This window comes from Cephus cinctus, unplaced genomic scaffold (genome assembly GCF_000341935.2).
Source record: "Cephus cinctus unplaced genomic scaffold, Ccin1 Ccin1_scaffold0330, whole genome shotgun sequence".
Lineage (NCBI taxonomy): Eukaryota > Metazoa > Arthropoda > Insecta > Hymenoptera > Cephidae > Cephus > Cephus cinctus.
The window spans coordinates 3,459,342-3,477,945 of record NW_014333027.1 but is presented as its reverse complement, the minus strand read 5'-3'; the positions used below and the strand labels follow the sequence as shown (position 1 = coordinate 3,477,945).

The 18,604-nt window shown below is 35.7% G+C and overlaps 5 protein-coding genes across 9 annotated transcripts; 4 read left to right on the top strand and 1 right to left on the bottom strand.

Moving 5' to 3' along the window:
* Positions 1-1,009: 1,009 nt before the first annotated feature.
* LOC107266873 (ragulator complex protein LAMTOR1) lies at positions 1,010-5,152 on the top strand. Of its 2 annotated transcripts, none has more exons than XM_015737847.2 (9): positions 1,010-1,063; positions 1,137-1,261; positions 1,345-1,855; positions 1,934-2,263; positions 3,384-3,596; positions 3,737-3,813; positions 3,917-4,006; positions 4,129-4,327; positions 4,427-5,152. In XM_015737847.2, the coding sequence occupies exons 5-9, from the start codon at positions 3,528-3,530 to the stop codon at positions 4,514-4,516; spliced, it is 525 nt and encodes a 174-aa protein (XP_015593333.1). In that variant the 5' UTR covers positions 1,010-1,063; positions 1,137-1,261; positions 1,345-1,855; positions 1,934-2,263; positions 3,384-3,527; the 3' UTR covers positions 4,517-5,152. The 2 variants fall into 2 exon arrangements, with proteins under 2 accessions (XP_015593333.1, XP_024939892.1); XM_025084124.1 differs by having other exon boundaries at positions 3,343-3,596.
* Positions 5,153-5,403: 251 nt separating this feature from the next.
* On the top strand, positions 5,404-9,810 carry LOC107266870 (nuclear transcription factor Y subunit alpha). Of its 4 annotated transcripts, none has more exons than XM_015737843.2 (7): positions 5,404-5,740; positions 6,527-6,830; positions 6,905-7,041; positions 7,339-7,512; positions 7,590-7,681; positions 7,792-7,936; positions 8,128-9,810. In XM_015737843.2, the coding sequence occupies exons 2-7, from the start codon at positions 6,539-6,541 to the stop codon at positions 8,191-8,193; spliced, it is 906 nt and encodes a 301-aa protein (XP_015593329.1). In that variant the 5' UTR covers positions 5,404-5,740; positions 6,527-6,538; the 3' UTR covers positions 8,194-9,810. The 4 variants fall into 4 exon arrangements, with proteins under 4 accessions (XP_015593329.1, XP_015593330.1, XP_015593328.1 ...); XM_015737844.2 differs by lacking the exon at positions 5,404-5,740 and adding an exon at positions 5,769-6,262 and having other exon boundaries at positions 6,905-7,023; XM_015737842.2 differs by lacking the exon at positions 5,404-5,740 and adding an exon at positions 5,770-6,262.
* A 47-nt stretch (positions 9,811-9,857) lies between these two features.
* LOC107266872 lies at positions 9,858-11,852 on the bottom strand. The gene is made up of 3 exons (XM_015737846.2): positions 10,450-11,852; positions 10,172-10,385; positions 9,858-10,080 (listed from the first exon to the last, which is right to left on the bottom strand). The coding sequence occupies exons 1-3, from the start codon at positions 10,730-10,732 to the stop codon at positions 9,891-9,893; spliced, it is 687 nt and encodes a 228-aa protein (XP_015593332.1). The 5' UTR covers positions 10,733-11,852; the 3' UTR covers positions 9,858-9,890.
* A 311-nt stretch (positions 11,853-12,163) lies between these two features.
* LOC107266868 (SWI/SNF-related matrix-associated actin-dependent regulator of chromatin subfamily B member 1) lies at positions 12,164-14,071 on the top strand. The gene is made up of 6 exons (XM_015737840.2): positions 12,164-12,316; positions 12,460-12,941; positions 13,017-13,144; positions 13,216-13,528; positions 13,590-13,766; positions 13,857-14,071. The coding sequence occupies exons 2-6, from the start codon at positions 12,490-12,492 to the stop codon at positions 13,894-13,896; spliced, it is 1,110 nt and encodes a 369-aa protein (XP_015593326.1). The 5' UTR covers positions 12,164-12,316; positions 12,460-12,489; the 3' UTR covers positions 13,897-14,071.
* Positions 14,072-14,544: 473 nt separating this feature from the next.
* On the top strand, positions 14,545-18,546 carry LOC107266869 (tricarboxylate transport protein, mitochondrial). Its single transcript, XM_015737841.2, has 4 exons — positions 14,545-15,070; positions 15,675-16,109; positions 16,797-17,017; positions 17,240-18,546. Exons 1-4 carry the CDS (start codon positions 14,917-14,919, stop codon positions 17,420-17,422), a joined length of 993 nt encoding a protein of 330 aa, XP_015593327.1. The 5' UTR covers positions 14,545-14,916; the 3' UTR covers positions 17,423-18,546.
* Positions 18,547-18,604: the final 58 nt, after the last annotated feature.

The following is an 18,604-nucleotide window of genomic DNA, read 5'->3' as shown; positions in this document are numbered from 1 at the left end:
TGGAAAATTTTCCTGTCGAGATTTTTATGTCACCATGTTCAGAATGTTGCAAAACCTCGAGAAAACATGTTTGGAGAAAATGTCCGGATGTATGTGTGTGTGTGTGTGTATGTGTGTAATGGTCTCCCAAAATTCAAACGTGTATAACTCGAGAACGGTTTTAGCTACAGCCCCCCCATTTTGCAGGCATATGCAGCTCTGTAATCCCTTCTTTGACTATAATTTTCGTCATGATTCAAGCTGTGGCTCAAAATTGATGTCATTTTCAAATTTCCAAAAAAAGGACGTTCGCACTCTAGCGATCGCAAATTTTGTGATAACCGTCTAAATAGTTCTTGACAAAGAGATATGTATCCAAGGTTGGTTGGTATTGCATTTGGACCGAATCGATCCAGAAGTTTTGATTTTATGATATTTTGAATTTTTCGAAAAATTAAATTTATTTGACTTTGACCGATTGAGCTCCAATTTTCGAAAAGTATAGAGTATCATTTAGCCGTGATATGTCTCAAATTTGGCGGAGATTGGTAAAACGGATCTGATTATACATATCTTCAAGTTTTTGAATTTCAGCCAATTAAAAAATATTAGGCCCGAAGAGATCATGCAAGAGATTTATCCTCACATACGTTCTCTACAGTATGAAGGATTAGGCATATCAGTCACAGACGGGTATCCCAAAACAGAAACTAACCATAACGGCGTTTCTGCAAGTCATATGAATTTCAATGTTACAATATTTTTCATATACTGTTTTATATAACTAACTGTAATACTTACCCATGAACTGTATATTGAACAAGCTGCAAGTTGAAACTTGCAATTTGCTTCCTCCGAATCGTAAGTAGTGTACAAAGTCCCTATATGAGGATGCCAAGAATTTTAATTTTATAATTTGCTTCCTCTGAATCGTGGGTAGTAGATGAAAATTCATCTATGAGGAAGCCAAAGATTAAAAAAAATGAAAATGCTTCCTCATATAAGGACTTCGTACACTACTTACGATACGGAGGAAGCAAATTGCAAGTTTCAACTTGCAGCTTGTTCAATATACAGTTCATGGGTAAGTATTACAGTTAGTTATATAAAACAGTATATGAAAAATATTGTAACATTGAAATTCATATGACTTGCAGAAACGCCGTTATGGTTAGTTTCTGTTTTGGGATACCCGTCTGTGACTGATATGCCTAATCATCAGTTTCCAAAAAGTTCAGATCGTTTTAATTTGTGGAAAACTGGTATGGTCATTATAGATCAGGTATTAAACAATATCACTTTTCTTATGTAGAATTTTCTGTTATATCTTTAAAACCAAGAATCTCACTATAATATGTGCTTCAGATTGTGCAACAGAATAATATGACTATAAACCATATTGATCACATGGATATAGACTGTGATACACACAAAAATTCAAACAAATTTGATAATGCGAATGAGAAGCTTTTTAAACCTCCTTCACCAACATGCAAAAAATTTGAAAAGTTGGGGAAAAATATAAGGAAAGCAGATCTTACACCAAGAGCTTCTCGTCTGCACTCTGTAACAAAAACATTGAGAAGAAAACAAATTGCCACCATGTCAAGAATGAAATCTTTTCAACAAAAATTATTCAAACTTTGATGTCCTCCAATTGGCAGATTCAGAGACAGTTTATAGAAATTCAAATACCTATTGCAAGGTATGCACCAAGGGTATACAAACAATTTTATAATATAACTGCTATGGAAAAAGCTCTTGAACTTGGATTCGTGGGTCCATAGAGCTATACTTTGTGTAACCAACATCACAGCAATTCATAAATTGAAATTCTATACAAGAAAGTTAGAATGGGAAAAAGGAAAACATTTCAGTAAGTTTAATTCTATAGTTAACTTTCGTCGGTTTAAATAATAAGGATAATAATATTTACTGTAATTTATATTCCCAGGTGGTATCATTAAACTGTATGGACAGGATATTATACCGCTGTATGATGCTCCTCATCTTATTAAGAATGTGTGTAATAACTTACTGAATTAGGATTTAGAAATAAAACACAAGGAGACAGAAGAAAAGGACAGGAAGTTTGTAGCATGAGATATTATTTCTCTCGCATACAAAATGGATGCCCATGCAGAGAGTTTGTATCAAATGGTGCCAAAGTTTGCAGCTGAGCATGTGATAAGAAAACGAATTTAAAAAATGAGAGTAAAAAATGCAACATAGGTACTAAGCAGGATAGTATCCGGTATTGTACATCATCATACAAGACTTGAAGGTATGCATTTTCATTTTACATACTCTTTGGATTTATCCTTCCATTAATGTAGTATTTTAACATTGACAATTATTGTATATTTTATTTCAAAACACATTAATACTGTACATGGACAACTGACCATGCTGAATATGGAAGGAGAAGTGACAGCAACATAAATTGCTCTTCTTTAACGACTTATTCGATTCTTTAAATAGATACACTCTAAAACTAGAGACTCGAAAAAGGAGCGAAAGGATCAATGTGCTCCTTCATGAATCTCCTTCTTTTGAATTCATTAGGTTACTAGGAGTACGTAATATTAAGCCAACCTACGTGCTCTTCGAAAGTAGCTTCAGAAACCTTATTAATTAACAATTTACCGTCATGTCACACGGTTGCAAATTCGAACCGACATGTGATGGAGAATTACTTTTAAATACTCGAAAATTTCCTTCAGCAATTAAAAAAAGAATGAGAATACGTCAGACTGCAGTGACAATTATGTTGATCTGCTATTCGAAGACATTCCATACAAGCAAATGCATTAGAGAAGAAAATATCGAACAATTCAGAACTGAATAGTTGCAATTGTAACAATACATTATTTAATATCCAAGGTACAGAAGATCTTAAAAAATTAAATTCATGCTGAACTGAAATGTTTAATAACACGGTATGCATACCACAGAAAAAGTTGCCCAGTACATGTTTTTGTCGGAATTTGAGAACCATTCTTGAAACTGCGTTATATGCCTCTACTTAAGATCCACCTGTAACATATATCAATCAAAATTAAAGGACCTATTTTTGACCTTCGCCACCGATTTCGAAATTAACAATAATTGGTGTAGAAAACGCAATCGCATTTTAGGCGTAAAGGACCCTAGAAAATGTAAAGACAATGACTTAATTGTGAAACGGGCATTTCATAAGTACAATAGTATGCATAATAAAGCTCATAAAAAATCGAGATAAGCGTTTTTCATTTCATCTTAATTAATAGATCGTTCGCAGTAAAAAATCTTGAAAGTTAATGAAAAGTAGGTGGGTCAATAGTTTTTGAATGACCCGCTGTACACGGCCATATTGATTTTTAGTTCCTCTTTGCCGTGACTGCAGAGGGTATCATTTTTCACAGGAGAAGAATTGCCAACCCCTGGGGAAGATTCATGGCCGGTATTAGGAATAGCAGCTGATTCACGCGATTGTTTATGACAAATGATGAAGACGGTATATTAGTAATACCATTGTTTTGAGATTTTCCTGTTACTTTGGTCTCAGTATGGGATGCTGCTATAGTACCGCCATGGGATGTTGCTACAGCTTTTGTAAAGAAGACAGTGGACCACAGGTAAACAACAAAATTTAGACCAGAAAGAAATATCAATATATTGTTTTGATTTATATGATTTCTGGAAGTTTTATCGATATTCTACTACGTGCTAATTAAGTAGTGACGGTATTTCATAAATTTATCTGCTCTATCTACAGAGTGGTGAAGTAAGTGAGAGGACTCACTTGTTGGTTGACCCTGTCAGCAATACAACAAATATTCTTCATGTACACAGGTAACTCCTTTATAGTCGTTGCGCTGTTGTTGGTTTCCTACATATGTTTTCTTATAATTAGATGCATATATACAAAGCTTTTTTACTTTTTTTTTTCTTACAGTGATGATTATGTTAACCACTATGCAAGTTCTGTGCCAAAGAAGACAGATGAACAAAGTGCACTCAACAGAATACTGCATGAAACAGCAGCGTGAGTCTTTAAACAATTAGGCATAATTTTTAAAAAATTTAATTGCAGTTACTAGTAGTGTAGCAATCCTCTCATTTTGATATACTGAATTTTTTAGTACAATTTGTTATATGTCTTTTCAGCAATGTCATCGATATTGGTGCATTGGATTCACATAATCTGGAACAGCACGAATATATGGATCGATCAAAGGCATATTCCAAACGAATAGAAACTGTTGGGGTCAAGGTCCCTGATATTTCATCCTGCCTACTTACAGATATTCCTGCACCAGAGAGAATACTTTCAACGGAACCACTCCCATCAGCAGATCGACAATTGGTAAGTAATAGCTATTAATACAAAAAATATTGATAAATAACAACTACTAATAATAAAGCCGTGATAACAGGTATTATTGTTTTATTATATATGTTACAGATTAAAGATATGTTGGATAAAGCCGTATCTGCATTGGGGGACGTAAAAGTGGAACACAAGGAAGATTTGGTAGTTCCTTTCTTATCGTGATTTTAAAGTCATTTTCAGTTTTGGATGGGTTAATTTCGTTTTGCCCAGCTTCAATAGAATTTATGTTTAACATAACCAGAAACACAAAAAAAAATAATTTAATTCGTCGTGTAAATTCTTCACAATCTGTTGTTTATGATGATTTTTGTTTAATTGGACTAAAAATAAGTGCAAGTGATATGGTGCTGTAATATGAATACACAGAATCATTGGCAAATATATAATTCAGAATGTTTCTAATGTTGTAAAAATTAACACAGGTACTTTGTAAAATAATATTTCATTTTTTTTGTATTATTTAAATATTAGCAAGCTCGTAAAGGATTAAGTCCATTTTTATTGCAACAATTTAAGTAAAATTATTAATGAAGAATGTCTGATTAATCATATAAAGATGCATTTTCAGTGCGTTGCTGAGAATAAATTATGAATTAAACGTTTGATAATCGTGTAGGCGGAACATGATAATACATCATGTTTGTGCATTATGCCAGAAATATAACAGGCTGTTCTATCAATATCACAATTGAAATATACATTAATAAATTTATAGCTTATGTATATATAAGCAAATCAAAATACGTAGTAAATAATGAATATCGAAGTTGTACAATAAATTATGTAATTCAGTTGTAATATAAGCCTCAGTATGTTTTTTTAATTATATACATTAGACACTGTACACAGAGCTTTTACGAATAAAGCGTATTATGCGTTTTTACGGCAAATAAATAGAACAAAGTACTTGATTCTCTTCATTTGGACTCCTTTACGAGTTTCAAAAAAGAAATACGCTATAGGTCGATTTGCTGTGGAAGTCTCGGAATGTAACAAGTATACGAGATCTGTGAGATTGCAGGTCTGCTATCGAGGATTCGAACGAAAGCGGGAAGTATCGAGGGTGGCGAAGTGAGAACGCTGATGAAACGGGATGTGTATGACGTATGTGAATGGTAGGGATGGTATAACGAAGGGGTTGAAGAGTATAACACGAAGAGTTCTCGTTAAGTGGGGATAAGGGGCCGCGGCCACCATTGGCGGGCGCATCGGGTCGCGGAGGGGCATCGACCGGTCTGGCATCGGACTGGCATCGGGCTGGCATCGGACTGGCAGGTCCCCCCTTCAGTGCCACCAATACACAAGAGCCGAGGACTCTCTATCGCCGACCATTGGTCCTCAATTTGCCGACCAATCATTGGGAAAGTGCCCACGAAAATATCCAATGTAAGTCCACAAATTATCAAACATCTCTGGTGATCGTGGCTGGGTAGCCTAGCCGCTTTCCTCATACGTTTCATGTCCGTTTCGCCATTTCCTCGTGGCGTTGAAGCCTTCCGTCGTGTAAAAGCTATCTCGGCCATGTTTGTTGCGATGTGTATTTCCAAAACGATGCTTCGCGCTTTCAATGGCGATTATACGGGCTCGCCTAGAGTCAGGCTGCAGGACTCCCGCGTTTTATCCTTATACACGTGCCACTCATACTTTCCGAGTCGAAGGATGTATCGTTTCTGCATACTTCGAAGATTCAGTGAGACAGACTGCACAGCGCTTAAAACGATTTCGTTTAGGCTCAACTTGTCTCAACTTGTTTCAACTTTTGCCTTCGCTACAACCTACATGCTAGAAGTTATCGGTTACTTGCTATACCTATTCACAAAGAGAAGTCCACAATTTCTCGTAGCTTGAAGCTGCTTCACGTGGATGGCCGCAGCCAATTCATCTTAAGAGAAAGTCAACGACATGAATGTACGCTTCTTCCGATTTCTTTGGAATTTTCTCCTAACATTTCTGGACCGCAGCAAAATGTCGAAATCCTAACCTGAAAGCGTTACGCTCGACAGCCTCGTTACATCTGATTTCACAAGATACTTATCAGCTTGTGTCGCGCCGAATTTATAATTCTCAGTTCGATCAGTAGAATTACACTGATTTTTCAATTTTACAACACATTTACTTATTTAACTGTCTCTGGATACCTGTTATCAGTCACCATTTTCTCTTATGGATCAGCTAGAAGAAGTCATGGAGCAGTTAGGAGAAGGCCAGGCAGTCATGGTTGGAGGGGCTGGAGGAACTGTCCAAGTTGTACAGATGGGACAAAGTGGACAAGCGATGATGCTTCCGCAGACTATCCAGGTTGCAGCTCCCAATGGACAAATTCAAGTTGTTCCAGTATCTAGCCTTGCGGGAGCAGGTCAGCAAATAGTCATTCAGCAACCTCAAACACCCCAAATAATACAAACTCCGGATGGACAAACATATATCTATCAACCTGTTCAGCTTGAAGGACAAGTTCAGCAGGCCCAACCAACAGGTAACAATTATTTTTAAATATGCATGAATGAATATACTCTTTTCAACTTACTACTTTACTTTTGTTATTTACAGTGATAAATATTAATGGAAACCTCATGCAAATTGCTGGAACAACATCGCAGACAACAAGTTCAGCAGCAACAACAACACCAGTGCAACCACTGTCCAGTCCCACCACAACAGCATCTCAGGCAGGAAACATTGTCATGGTGATTACCATTAGAAAAGTCTCTTTCACTTGCACAGTCTGTGTATATGTTATACTGACTTGTAGTGATGATAGAGCAACAGTTATGGCATCTTACCGTTGACTATCATCAACGGTTTGAAGCGATGTGTCTGGTCAGCTTGCTGATTTAATACACATTAGAATGTTTAAGTTGATAGGATTGCGTAAATAGCTTTGCATTTAGTAAATAATACAATTATAATCCTTATAACCCCATACATTGAGATCCGTAGAAGTATTTTTTGTCTAATTTTTCTTTGAATTACGTCAAATGCAGATGGTACCGGGAAATAGTGGACAGGCCCAGTTCCAGAGAGTTGCATTGCCAAATGCCGAATTCCTCGAAGAGGAGCCACTTTACGTGAATGCAAAACAGTACCGACGCATCTTAAAACGACGTCAAGCACGAGCCAAGCTCGAGGCCGAAGGAAAAATTCCAAAAGAAAGACCCGTAAGCTTTTTTGAAAAAAAATATTCTTAGAGATATTGATGTTAACGGACTTTGAACAAATGCATTCTTTTGCGCAGAAATACCTTCACGAATCTAGACATCGGCATGCTATGAATAGAATTCGTGGTGAGGGTGGTCGATTTCATTCCGGTCAAGTGAAAAAACGCAAGTAAGCATTCATTCCGCTGTTATTCTCAATGTCGTCTATGCAGACGATTTTTTTATTGCGTTTCTAATCGCATCTACAGTTCTTTTAACACCACCGTTTAATGATTACAGTCGACAGAATGCAAGTACAATGATTGCACAGCATATGACCACCACTTCCAACACCAACACCATTCGCACTATTGCAATACCGGCTACGAGTGCAGGAGTACAGCACCATAACACGGATAACATGACGTCTGCCATCATGATAGAGGTAAGTTTTTATACCTTAAAACTTATGCTCTTATGTTTAACGAGAATTTACGAACGTTACACTGTAACTGGGCCAATAGGCAGTTTTCTCTTAGTTTCTTTATCCATTTAGCTATTTTATAATGTTACGTTCACCTATGGTTATGTCATGATACTAATGTAACGTTACATATTAGTGAACGCGTGTTGCAGAGCGCAGGTGCATCTCTGCCAGATATGATCAGCGACGGTGATATTGTGGTATCAGACGCTCGTTAAAGCTAGCAAATTGTTAAGCACGATGGAGCGTATTAAAAAATTGGGGGCGTTTGACTCATTAATATAATGAATCACGTGTCCTAGTCCTCCTAGGAAATATTGCCTCCAAGAGGATCCACTTCAAAATGGCAGAGGAACCAGAAGCCATTGAAGATGTAAATAACCTTGAATATTATGTAGCGCTTGTGTCTTATAAGTTCCCTTAGAATTTGCGATAATATACTTCACTTATTTTTTCTTACGGTAATTTACTAACGCGAATTGGTTACGATTCAATCTTGAGATTCTGCTACGCTTCTCAAATCATTCGCACGATGAGAATTCAGATGGCATTTATTCGAATCGAGCGTACAACGTCATACAATCAATCAGCTTCTAAAAACGAGAGACTGAATGAAACCCTGTTTTACATCACGTGGTAAGTACTAAGTTAAGATTAATGTTAGTATTGGTGCGATTGACTTCTGTCGTAATTTACCGTATGTAGAGAATAAACATTACCTGCGCGCCGCACCTACGATTTCGATGCAAGTACAATTATAATAACCTATATAGGCATAGACGCGTGATAACGATTAGATCCGTTGTCTATAGCATGCGATCATTTATTAAAAATAATTCGCGGATTCAAAGAGTCTGTCGTCCCTCTCTTTCTTCGTGCGTGTCTTTCAAAGAGACTTTCGTGCCTGAAAACTCTGTATGTATATACTTATATGTATAAATATATGTATATGTAGGGGTATGATCCATGTGCGCGCGTGAGAGTTTATGTATGCGTAAATGCATGTGTTAGATCCTGTTCGGGTTGAAAAGATGGATGTGAATTGTAGACCATATAATAAGGATTCCTATGAAAACCTTCCTCGAAAATTTAGGATACCTATGGTTATAATGCATACTAAAATTTGTGAAATCGATGCTAGATTCTTTTCAATTAATTTTAGCCAACTCGACAAACACTTAATTATGTAGCCATTAAATCAGTCAGTTCTTATAATTTCATTTCGGAGTATAAAATAATGCTACTAGTATCTTAGTCGATCAATTAATAGTATTTTTGAAGCACATGGCTTGCGACTCACGTCCATCCCAATGCATGTTGTAAATAAATGTCAAGAAGAGCTAGACGATAATGTTCACCGTACGTTCAAAGTGATACGCGCGAGGGAAATTGTAATAAGCATCAAATATCATTAGCGTGTAAGAGTGGGAATGAATGAGTGATGTGTGAGTGAACGAAGACGAACGAAAAATTAACTGTTTTTTGTACCGTTCCACATGACGACTTATTAGATAATTAATTATTCTAAGACTAAGGAAAGTAATGTTAAATCTCCCGTACCTTTATTCTTTTTAGTACCGTCTGCTATTATTCTACCCTATATACTATCGGTTTTTTCGTTTTTTTTTCCTTCGATGCAATATCTTTTCTTTTTCTTTAATAAAGAATATGTGTAACGTGATAAGATTAGGAGTTTGGCTCTGGACTAAGTACAGATACATATTTCTTTTTTTTTTAATACGTTTCTATTAAAAGTTCCATTTGTGTAATGAAAGTAATTTTCATACAATACAATTTGTTATCAATCCAATTAATAAACTGTTCGTACTACGGAATGCCATATTGATTTCTGTGGAAGCATTCATAGGAATATTTTCAAGGAAGATAAAGTTGAAGAAAACTGAGTTTTATAAAATTAAAATACTTTGAAGAATGCTGAGTGTTTCTGAGATTTCAGGAGGCTTGAGCATTCTGATCTTATGAGAGCAGTATCTTTGGTTTCTTTTATCACTGGCTCTAATGGCAGTGGTTCACCTAGTAGTCGTTCCCTGATGATTTGCGCAGCTGTAGAGCTAATCGTTCTTTCATACTCGGTTGTACCAGTTCTGAGAGTTCATTTGAATATAAATAGGCTTCAAAGGCTGTAGGAACTACATATAGAAAAGTCTGAATCTATTTAATTTATTAATTACTCACGTGACTTGAAGTATCTCTCTTTCCTTTGCATTCGGAGCTAAACTACTCCCAGGATTGGTTAGGGTTTTTCTCTGGAACATGACGTTCGAGGACATGTCCCGCGGATTTCTGTAAGATGTTCTGTGCACTGTTTCCGGGATTAGCCAATCTTTTGGTAAAGTTATTTTCGGTCTATTTTCTCCTGTATTTTTTGCTCTTAACGATAAGTAATCACCTAACAAATTTATTTTTTTATGTAACTCATCGAGGACGTCAAACAAATTATTAATTATTTTTACCTGAATTTTTAGAGTAATCCGTTTGGTAAAGAGACTTCATGTATTTTTTATTTTCGCAGTCGAAGAAACTTTTATTCACATCATATTCTCTCATGAAATCTTCCGATTGTCCATCAGCTGACAAATCAAACTCTTTGAATACATCATGTAGTGCAGTAACTCGAGAGTGATGATTATCAGAATATTGAGTGCGTCCTTTTTTAAGTCTTTTAGAACGATAATCTTTTTTATACACGGTAATAAAGTCACGCGTTTCCTCATCTGCCTCGAGAATCATTATCATATATTATTTGTTACTTAAATTTCTAAATAAATGAGGTTAATCTTTTGAATATTAAAAAAAAACAAGTGATAAGTACAGATACGGAGGAGATACTAGCGACACAGGATCAGCCCCTCCGTGTATTTTATGTCCAAAACGAAAGTACGACATTTGAATCCTACTCCACAAGTTCATTGCAGGTTCCAGCATATTTTCTGTGCCAACTGTATCCACCGAGCAAACAACATTTTATGTAACATATTTATTCCATAAAAGTTACATGCAAAGCGATTCACTAACTTTCCAGCAAAGATTTGCTGAAAATATGCTTTGAATTTTATGTTAAATATTTAAAAATAATTTATTGCTAACTATTTCCCAGACAGCACAAGAATGTCCTAAGGAAATCCCATGGATATCTTAATGGATATTCCAGAAGTCCTGTGGGCGTCCTGACAAGGTCTTGGGCCTTCCTCTGGATATTCTGAGATGATGCTAATGTCCGCATGTTCATGATCCTCCAGACATCCTAGAGAAAACCCACTGAACATGTTTAGGCGTTTTATGGGATTTTCATAAGTTTTTATAACTACCCTAGAGAAGTATTTCTTTGACATGTCGAGCTGTATGTTTAGGAATGTATCACGTACAAACTCCAATTTGATTTAGAAGACGGTAAGTATATAAGGTAAGTTTTCCTAGACTCCGAACCTGGAAGGAGTTTTCCGTATGTATTGGGCGCGCTATTCTTTATCAGATTAGTTTCATCATACGGTTAAAGTGATATACTATATGCTAATTCTAATTTAATGTATATTCCATAATTGACCCACGATGCGGTTATCAAGTTCAGTCCAATGACACCGACTGAATTTGTTAACGGTCGATATCAGTCGATGAAATTTCCCAGACAGTATACGACGTCTCGGGATATCCCAATTGTATCCCGAATGTCAGGATGTCTCGCTTCGGATACATATTTATGAGTCTTGGCATAAGTCATTAAGAATATCTTTAGGATATCCTCAGGATCGATAGGATTTTTGTAAAAATGATATAAGTTTATTTTTATATATATTTTCGATTCTATTTACATAATATACATAAATGAATTCACATAAAGTTCTGAATATAAATTAGGATATATTCCGTAACTGAACCACGATTGCGGTTATTAAATTTTAGCTGATGGATATTTCGTTATCAGAATTCTATCTTCCGTGAGTTCAAGTGAAGCAAAATTCTAAAAAATTTCGATAGATTTATCGTGTATATCTTATTTTGAAGATTAATATCGGCATTTCATTAAGCAGGCGTTTGTGGACGTTCGATATTGTCGAGACATCAGTATGCATCAGTACAACCTGAAGGGAGCTAACCGAGCTACCGATCATATCGACTGCTAACGCCACCAAAGCTTGTGGCGGTCATAGGAATTAATTAACGCGACATAGATGTTACTCAGCCGGCGTTTACTTGTAGAAATCCTACCGACGCTGTTTATCCGTTGACAGACAAAATTAAGGTTACAATTCTTTTGAGGTCTTTATACTTTTCCCAGTATTGTCTACACAAATAGGATTAATTTAAGAATTAAAAAATTCTGTAAGTATACCCAATTTAAAGTAAATAATAAAGATTCCTCCAAATCGCAATTATATGAGAGGAAGATATTGTTAGAATAGCGCTTGCAAAGCGGCATAAGTGATTGTATGTTCTTTATACATATCTTTTTTTTTATTTTTCAGTAAAACAGAGAAACTTGAGCCACTACGAAAATGGCTTTACGTACATATGGTGATAAGCCTATAAGTTTTCAAGTTGAAGAAAATGGAGAATATTATTGTATTGGCTCTGAAGTGGGCAATTACTTGCGTTTGTTTCGTGGGTCGCTTTATAAACGTTACCCTGGAATGTTCAGAAGATCTATTACCAATGATGAACGTAAAAAACTAGTAGAACTTGGATTGAGTCAGCATGTACTGGCATCGAGTGTATCTCTTCTAAGATCTAGTGAGGTAGAAGATATCATTGAAGGAAATGATGACAAGTACAAAGCTGTCTCAGTTCATTCTACTGAACCACCAGCACCAAGAGAAGGAAAGTCAAAGAAATCGATGGCTTGGGTACCCAGTTTACCTAACAGTTCACATTTAGATGCTGTGCCACAGGCTACTCCTATAAATAGAAATAGGGTTCATAATAAGAAAGTCAGAACTTTCCCATTATGGTAATAACGTGTACTTTATTTAACGTATTTGGTGCCAATGTATATTTTTTATAATGTTTTCATTCACCATTACAGTTTCGATGACACAGATCCTTCTGCCAATTTGGAAAATGCTGCACAGCAAGAGATGCTTGTACCAATCCGTTTGGATATGGAGATAGAAGGGCAGAAATTACGTGATACCTTCACTTGGAACAAAAATGGTATGTACTTGACATTTTGCTATGTTATGGTACTATCATTTTTTTAAATTACAAAACCTTTTTGTGTTCAGAGAGTCTTATAACCCCGGAACAGTTTGCAGAAGTTCTCTGTGATGATTTAGACCTAAATCCCTTAACATTCGTCCCAGCGATTGCACAAGCAATTAGACAACAAATAGAAGCATTCCCCCAAGAGACAATCCTGGAAGATCAGTGTGATCAACGCGTTATAATAAAGTTAAATATTCACGTGGGTAACACATCTCTGGTAGATCAAGTAGAATGGGACATGTCTGAAAAGGAGAACAATCCTGAAAAATTTGCCATGAAGTTATGTGCTGAACTTGGACTTGGGGGAGAATTTGTCACAGCGATAGCCTACAGGTAGGATCATCATCTTTAATCTCTTTACTGGACACTTAAATTAAATTTATTATGCTTTTAGCGTGCGTGGTCAGCTGTCCTGGCACCAGAGAACTTATGCATTCTCTGAAGCGCCATTACCTACAGTTGAGGTTCCATTCAGACCTCCCTCAGAAGCAGATCAGTGGGCACCATTCCTTGAGACCCTAACTGATGCTGAAATGGAGAAGAAAATTCGTGATCAGGATCGCAACACTCGGTACGAAAAATTTAACATTTCTATAATTTATTTCCCTTTTTTCAATATGTACAATAATTCTAATATATGATGCAACATCCTATGTTACAGCCGTATGCGACGATTGGCAAATACTACTCCAGGGTGGTAGATCTCAGACTCATGTCGGATGTCAATAATTCGTCAAAGATTGTTTTAAACGTTGAACTAATACTGTTTACATCTAGCTCGTAAGTTTTCTTCCGTCAGGAACCAGAATACATGATATCAATTTGACGCTCCTTGAAGCGTTATAAATAAATCATGTTAAACTTGTACCATCTGAATATTCTTGACGCTTATATTTTAAAATCCTCTAAGCCTGCGCGCGTGTCACGTTGATAATCTTATCAGATTAGTGCAAAGTAGTCATTATCGGCGATCATATAACATATCCGTTTAACAATAGTATAACCGAAAAATAAGGCAAGTGTTTGATATTGTTTATAACATATGTTCATGAAAATTAACTGATAATGACGAATATCCAATATGATATGAACATGATATCACGATTTATCAAATATTCCTATTAGAACTTCTATGTTATCATGACATCGGTCATGTATCGTACACATGCATGTCGTATGATCATTTCTATACATTATATAATACTTAAAACTATCTACAGTGAGGCGCTGCGTTAAATACAATATGTCTTTTAATGAATAATCAAGAAGCAGTTCTGAGATGACACCTAAAGCCAATATGCATGGACGCCGTTGAGCTTTGTTTATTAGTAGCAGAATATATAAACGAAGAACTATATGAATTCTCCTGTTATAAATCAATATCTCAAATCAACCACAGTAAACTGCCAGTTGAGGATGAGTGAAATGCGGACAATGTGATCGGTTCGACTCAGTAAAGAGCTTGTGCTACCGTTGTCATTAGGCTCGTGTGTAGGGGTAATGAAAAAGTATATATTGAATTCTTTGACCCTCAAGTTACAACTAGCAACCAAAATGCTCTTTGGTAATAAGCGCGCAGTGATAAAATTTTCAGCGGAGAAGGGGAGTTGATATTATGCGCGTTGTGAAACGCCGTTCCCACATAGAACTGCTAGTTTCAAGCAGGACACGATACGAGGAGGAAGGTCCAAGAACGACGGGATAGCGGACACCGGCACAAAATGGATCCAGCTCTTTTACAACATTTTTTTAGACCGGAGTCCAGCGAAGTTAGGACATCTAATCCTTTTCCCAGGAGACCGTGGCTCCAAGATCGTGGAGCTGCTGCTGCTGCACCTGCTGCCGGCAATATTGGTCTTAAGGGAATTGTAGCTGGTATGTATTTTTTTTCTTTCATTGCCTTCTCGTATCATTTCAAGGTCTTGTTGATCATTCATTTTCATAGACCGTGCCTATTTAGGATGTTTACTACAGAAATATTAAGGTAAAAATATATCGTAACCTCAACTGCCTTAAGCTCAATAAATATTAATGGTGGGGAACTACTTAGCATTCTATATACAGGATGCAATGAAAACAATGACTTTCATTTTTCTATTCCTTTATTACAACAGTCGTCTGATCATATATTACTTTGTATTTTTACTACTATTTATGATTTCATTGTTTATGACATATTGTTATTTTAGTGTTATTCTTCAGTTTATCTGATAAGTTAAATATGTGCAATTTTGTGATCTTGATCTGACATTTTTTCATTTTCTATATTAGAATTATTGTTCCATTATACACTGAACTTATATCCATAAAGTAGAGATAAAGTATTTCCTCTCAGTTACACCACAGGTTTTTAAAATTCTCTAAAAATATAGCTTGGAAAAATTCTTAAACAAAGATGCATGATGTAGCAATAATTGAGTAGAGAAAGTATGTTATTCACTTACTTTGAACTATGTAAAGATGGTACCTTTTTTCTTAGGTGGCATAACTGGTGGTATTGAGATCTGCATAACATATCCTACGGAGTATGTTAAAACTCAACTGCAGCTTGATGGTAAAGCTGGAGCAGGTAGAGAGTATTCAGGAATATGGGACTGTATTAAAAAAACAGTGAAAACTCGAGGCTTCTTTGGATTATATCGAGGTCTCTCTGTACTTCTTTACGGCTCAATTCCAAAATCTGCTGTCCGATTTGGAGCCTTTGAATCTATCAAAAATCAGCTGGTTGATTCTGAAGGAAAACTCAATGCCCAAACAAAGTTGTTAGCTGGTCTCTGTGCAGGTGTTTGTGAAGCTGTATTGGTAGTAACACCGATGGAGACTGTTAAAGTGAAGTTTATCAATGATCAGCGTTCAGCAAAGCCTAGGTTTAGAGGATTTCTCCATGGTGTTGGATTAATTGTTAAAGAGAGTGGTGAGTATTTCATTACTTTACTATGATATGTATAGTTCTTTCAGCTCCATTGAAACCATTATATTTTCTACATGAAATTATATAAGACATATTATCATCAGACCATGAAATAAAATTGGCTTGTCAGCCAATTGGCATATCAGCTTGTTTATCATATTTTTTTCCTTGGTCTTGGTATCCTTGATCTTTGCTACTAGGCCATTGATCTGTAAGCCACGCTTTTTTTTTATCAGTAGTATGTCAGCTCCTGTGACAGAGTGTTATATGCACTTGAAAGAAATATTAAACATTACATACGTAAAAACAATATATTTCAATCATAATTAATAAAAATGAACGTATACGGACTACTGTAACACCAACCATATGTTCATCATACCATAGCTTATTACGTTTGACGTCGACTTTTGGTTCATTTGAAATTCAAGACTTATATCTCGTTTGCTCAACTGTTAATTGTATACTGTATACGGTCGTGAGTATACCAAAGGAATGAATTAATGTAGCTGAAAGCGAAACATAGCTTATCGCTATATATACAACGAGATAATTTTAATTTAAAGAGATCGACGTGACATTGTATTATGTAATCATCATCCTTTGAACTATTACTTAACTAATTTGTATATCTATTAGATATTACAATGCACGACGTTTTCTAATGATTTATTGGAATTCTCGATGCAGGCGCAAGAGGAGTCTATCAAGGTTTATTACCTACGGTCCTCAAACAGGGTTCGAATCAAGCAATTCGATTCTTCGTAATGGAAACTCTAAAAGACTGGTATAAGGGTGATGACAATAATAAACACGTTCCTAAGCTAGTTGTGGGTACTTTTGGAGCAGTGGCAGGTGCCGCATCTGTGTTCGGCAATACACCCATCGATGTGGTTAAAACGAGAATGCAGGTACGTTTCTCATATCACATACTATAAGAATTGAAATATTTTGAAAACACAATTCTAATATAGAAGCCTATGCATACCTATAATTACGTAATGCTATTAACATTATGAACAATGGCTGATAGTAATGAAGCGACCTTGACATGACTTGCTGTAATAATTCTGGATGAAAAATAGTCTCTAGACATTGCATTACGTGCTAATGTCGTTTACTGATGTTCACAGGGGCTAGAAGCTGCAAAGTACAAAAATAGTTTAGACTGTGCCATTCAAGTATGGAAGAAGGAAGGACCATTCGCGTTCTACAAAGGAACCGTACCACGATTGAGCAGAGTATGTCTGGATGTAGCTATAACATTTATGGTGTATGATTCCTTTATGGAACTCTTCAAAAAGATCTGGCCTTAATGATTTTGCATTGAACAATACTATTTAAAGGCCAATGCCATACGGTAACTTTCTGCCAAAACAAATAAGTTAATGAAAAAGTTAAAGGAAGTTGCAATGTATGCGTAGAATGATTTTCATAACACTTTAGTATTTGCGTGAGCACAAAGTGCGAATAATTAATATCAACGATCGGACTATGAACAATGATGAATCGACAATGAAAATGTGGATTATTCAAAACTGTCGCTTTCGTACAAAACAATATTTCTATAAAAGGAGCCCTAATAGTAATATTTCGCATAATTTTTGAAGTTTAAATGCCCTAAAATGATTAGACATGACAGGACATTATTATTTTTTGTATTATATCAATTGACTGAGCATCCAATTGTAAATTTCATCTAAAAATAACGTCTATATCTCTTATAATATTTGATACAGAACTTTTTACGTTTTATGCTCATAACTAGTTGCTACTCGAGATAAACAATAATAGTGTTATAAACATAATAGTTACATATTATGTCACTAATAAAAGAGACCTGTCTGTGAGCTTGACGTCATATCATAGGTGCACAGGTTAAACGACAGAGTGCTTACTGAAAATACGAGAAGAAAAAAAGGGGGTTCTTAATTTTATGTAAAAAATTCAGTTGGTACAAAGTTCAAGACTTGTTATGTTGTATTGCGTGAGGTGAATATATTTTTAGGTATATATGAAAAAGAGGAAGAAGTGCCACTTACATTGAATACCTCAAATTTTAGATTTTTACGTAAATGGCAATACCAGTGATCATTAAAATGATACACATTCCAATAATCATTCCAGCTCGAATCAAAACAGGCTATTGATTTTTAGACAATAAAATGACACGTGTCTACACATTGTGATGCATGGTAAAAATTGATCGTAGAGTATTACGATTGTACGTATAAATGTACCATGAAGTCTTTGTCATATTTACATAGTTTCCGATTGGACGAAAAATTCCAGATAAAAGATCCTTGGTACTTGTTTGCGTTTGCTTGAAGTGAATGCTCGAAAGATTTTTATTGTAATTAACATTTTGTTATTAGTGTAACTATAAATTATGAATTATTATTTATCATACAGATAATATATTGCGCCATATCTATATCAATTTAGTTTGTTCGATTTTGCTTTCCTTCAATCGTATCCCACATTTCCTCCTTAGAGTA

Excerpts from the sequence above, each read along its gene's own strand:
- LOC107266872 (XM_015737846.2), bottom strand. The coding sequence starts at position 10,732 with ATGATAATGATTCTCGAGGCAGATGAGGAAACGCGTGACTTTATTACC. Across the intron at positions 10,386-10,449 it reads GGATTACTCTAAAAATTCAG|GTGATTACTTATCGTTAAGA; the intron begins GTAAAAATAATT and ends TAAATTTGTTAG. Across the intron at positions 10,081-10,171 it reads AGAGAGATACTTCAAGTCAC|AACTGGTACAACCGAGTATG; the intron begins GTGAGTAATTAA and ends ATGAACTCTCAG.
- LOC107266870 (XM_015737842.2), top strand. Across the intron at positions 7,042-7,338 it reads AGGCAGGAAACATTGTCATG|ATGGTACCGGGAAATAGTGG; the intron begins GTGATTACCATT and ends CGTCAAATGCAG. Across the intron at positions 7,513-7,589 it reads AAATTCCAAAAGAAAGACCC|AAATACCTTCACGAATCTAG; the intron begins GTAAGCTTTTTT and ends TCTTTTGCGCAG.
- LOC107266873 (XM_015737847.2), top strand. The coding sequence starts at position 3,528 with ATGGGATGCTGCTATAGTACCGCCATGGGATGTTGCTACAGCTTTTGT. Across the intron at positions 3,597-3,736 it reads AAGAAGACAGTGGACCACAG|AGTGGTGAAGTAAGTGAGAG; the intron begins GTAAACAACAAA and ends CTCTATCTACAG. Across the intron at positions 3,814-3,916 it reads AATATTCTTCATGTACACAG|TGATGATTATGTTAACCACT; the intron begins GTAACTCCTTTA and ends TTTTTCTTACAG.
- LOC107266869 (XM_015737841.2), top strand. The coding sequence starts at position 14,917 with ATGGATCCAGCTCTTTTACAACATTTTTTTAGACCGGAGTCCAGCGAA. Across the intron at positions 15,071-15,674 it reads TCTTAAGGGAATTGTAGCTG|GTGGCATAACTGGTGGTATT; the intron begins GTATGTATTTTT and ends CTTTTTTCTTAG. Across the intron at positions 16,110-16,796 it reads ATTAATTGTTAAAGAGAGTG|GCGCAAGAGGAGTCTATCAA; the intron begins GTGAGTATTTCA and ends TTCTCGATGCAG.
- LOC107266868 (XM_015737840.2), top strand. The coding sequence starts at position 12,490 with ATGGCTTTACGTACATATGGTGATAAGCCTATAAGTTTTCAAGTTGAA. Across the intron at positions 13,529-13,589 it reads GTCACAGCGATAGCCTACAG|CGTGCGTGGTCAGCTGTCCT; the intron begins GTAGGATCATCA and ends TTATGCTTTTAG. Across the intron at positions 13,767-13,856 it reads GATCAGGATCGCAACACTCG|CCGTATGCGACGATTGGCAA; the intron begins GTACGAAAAATT and ends CCTATGTTACAG.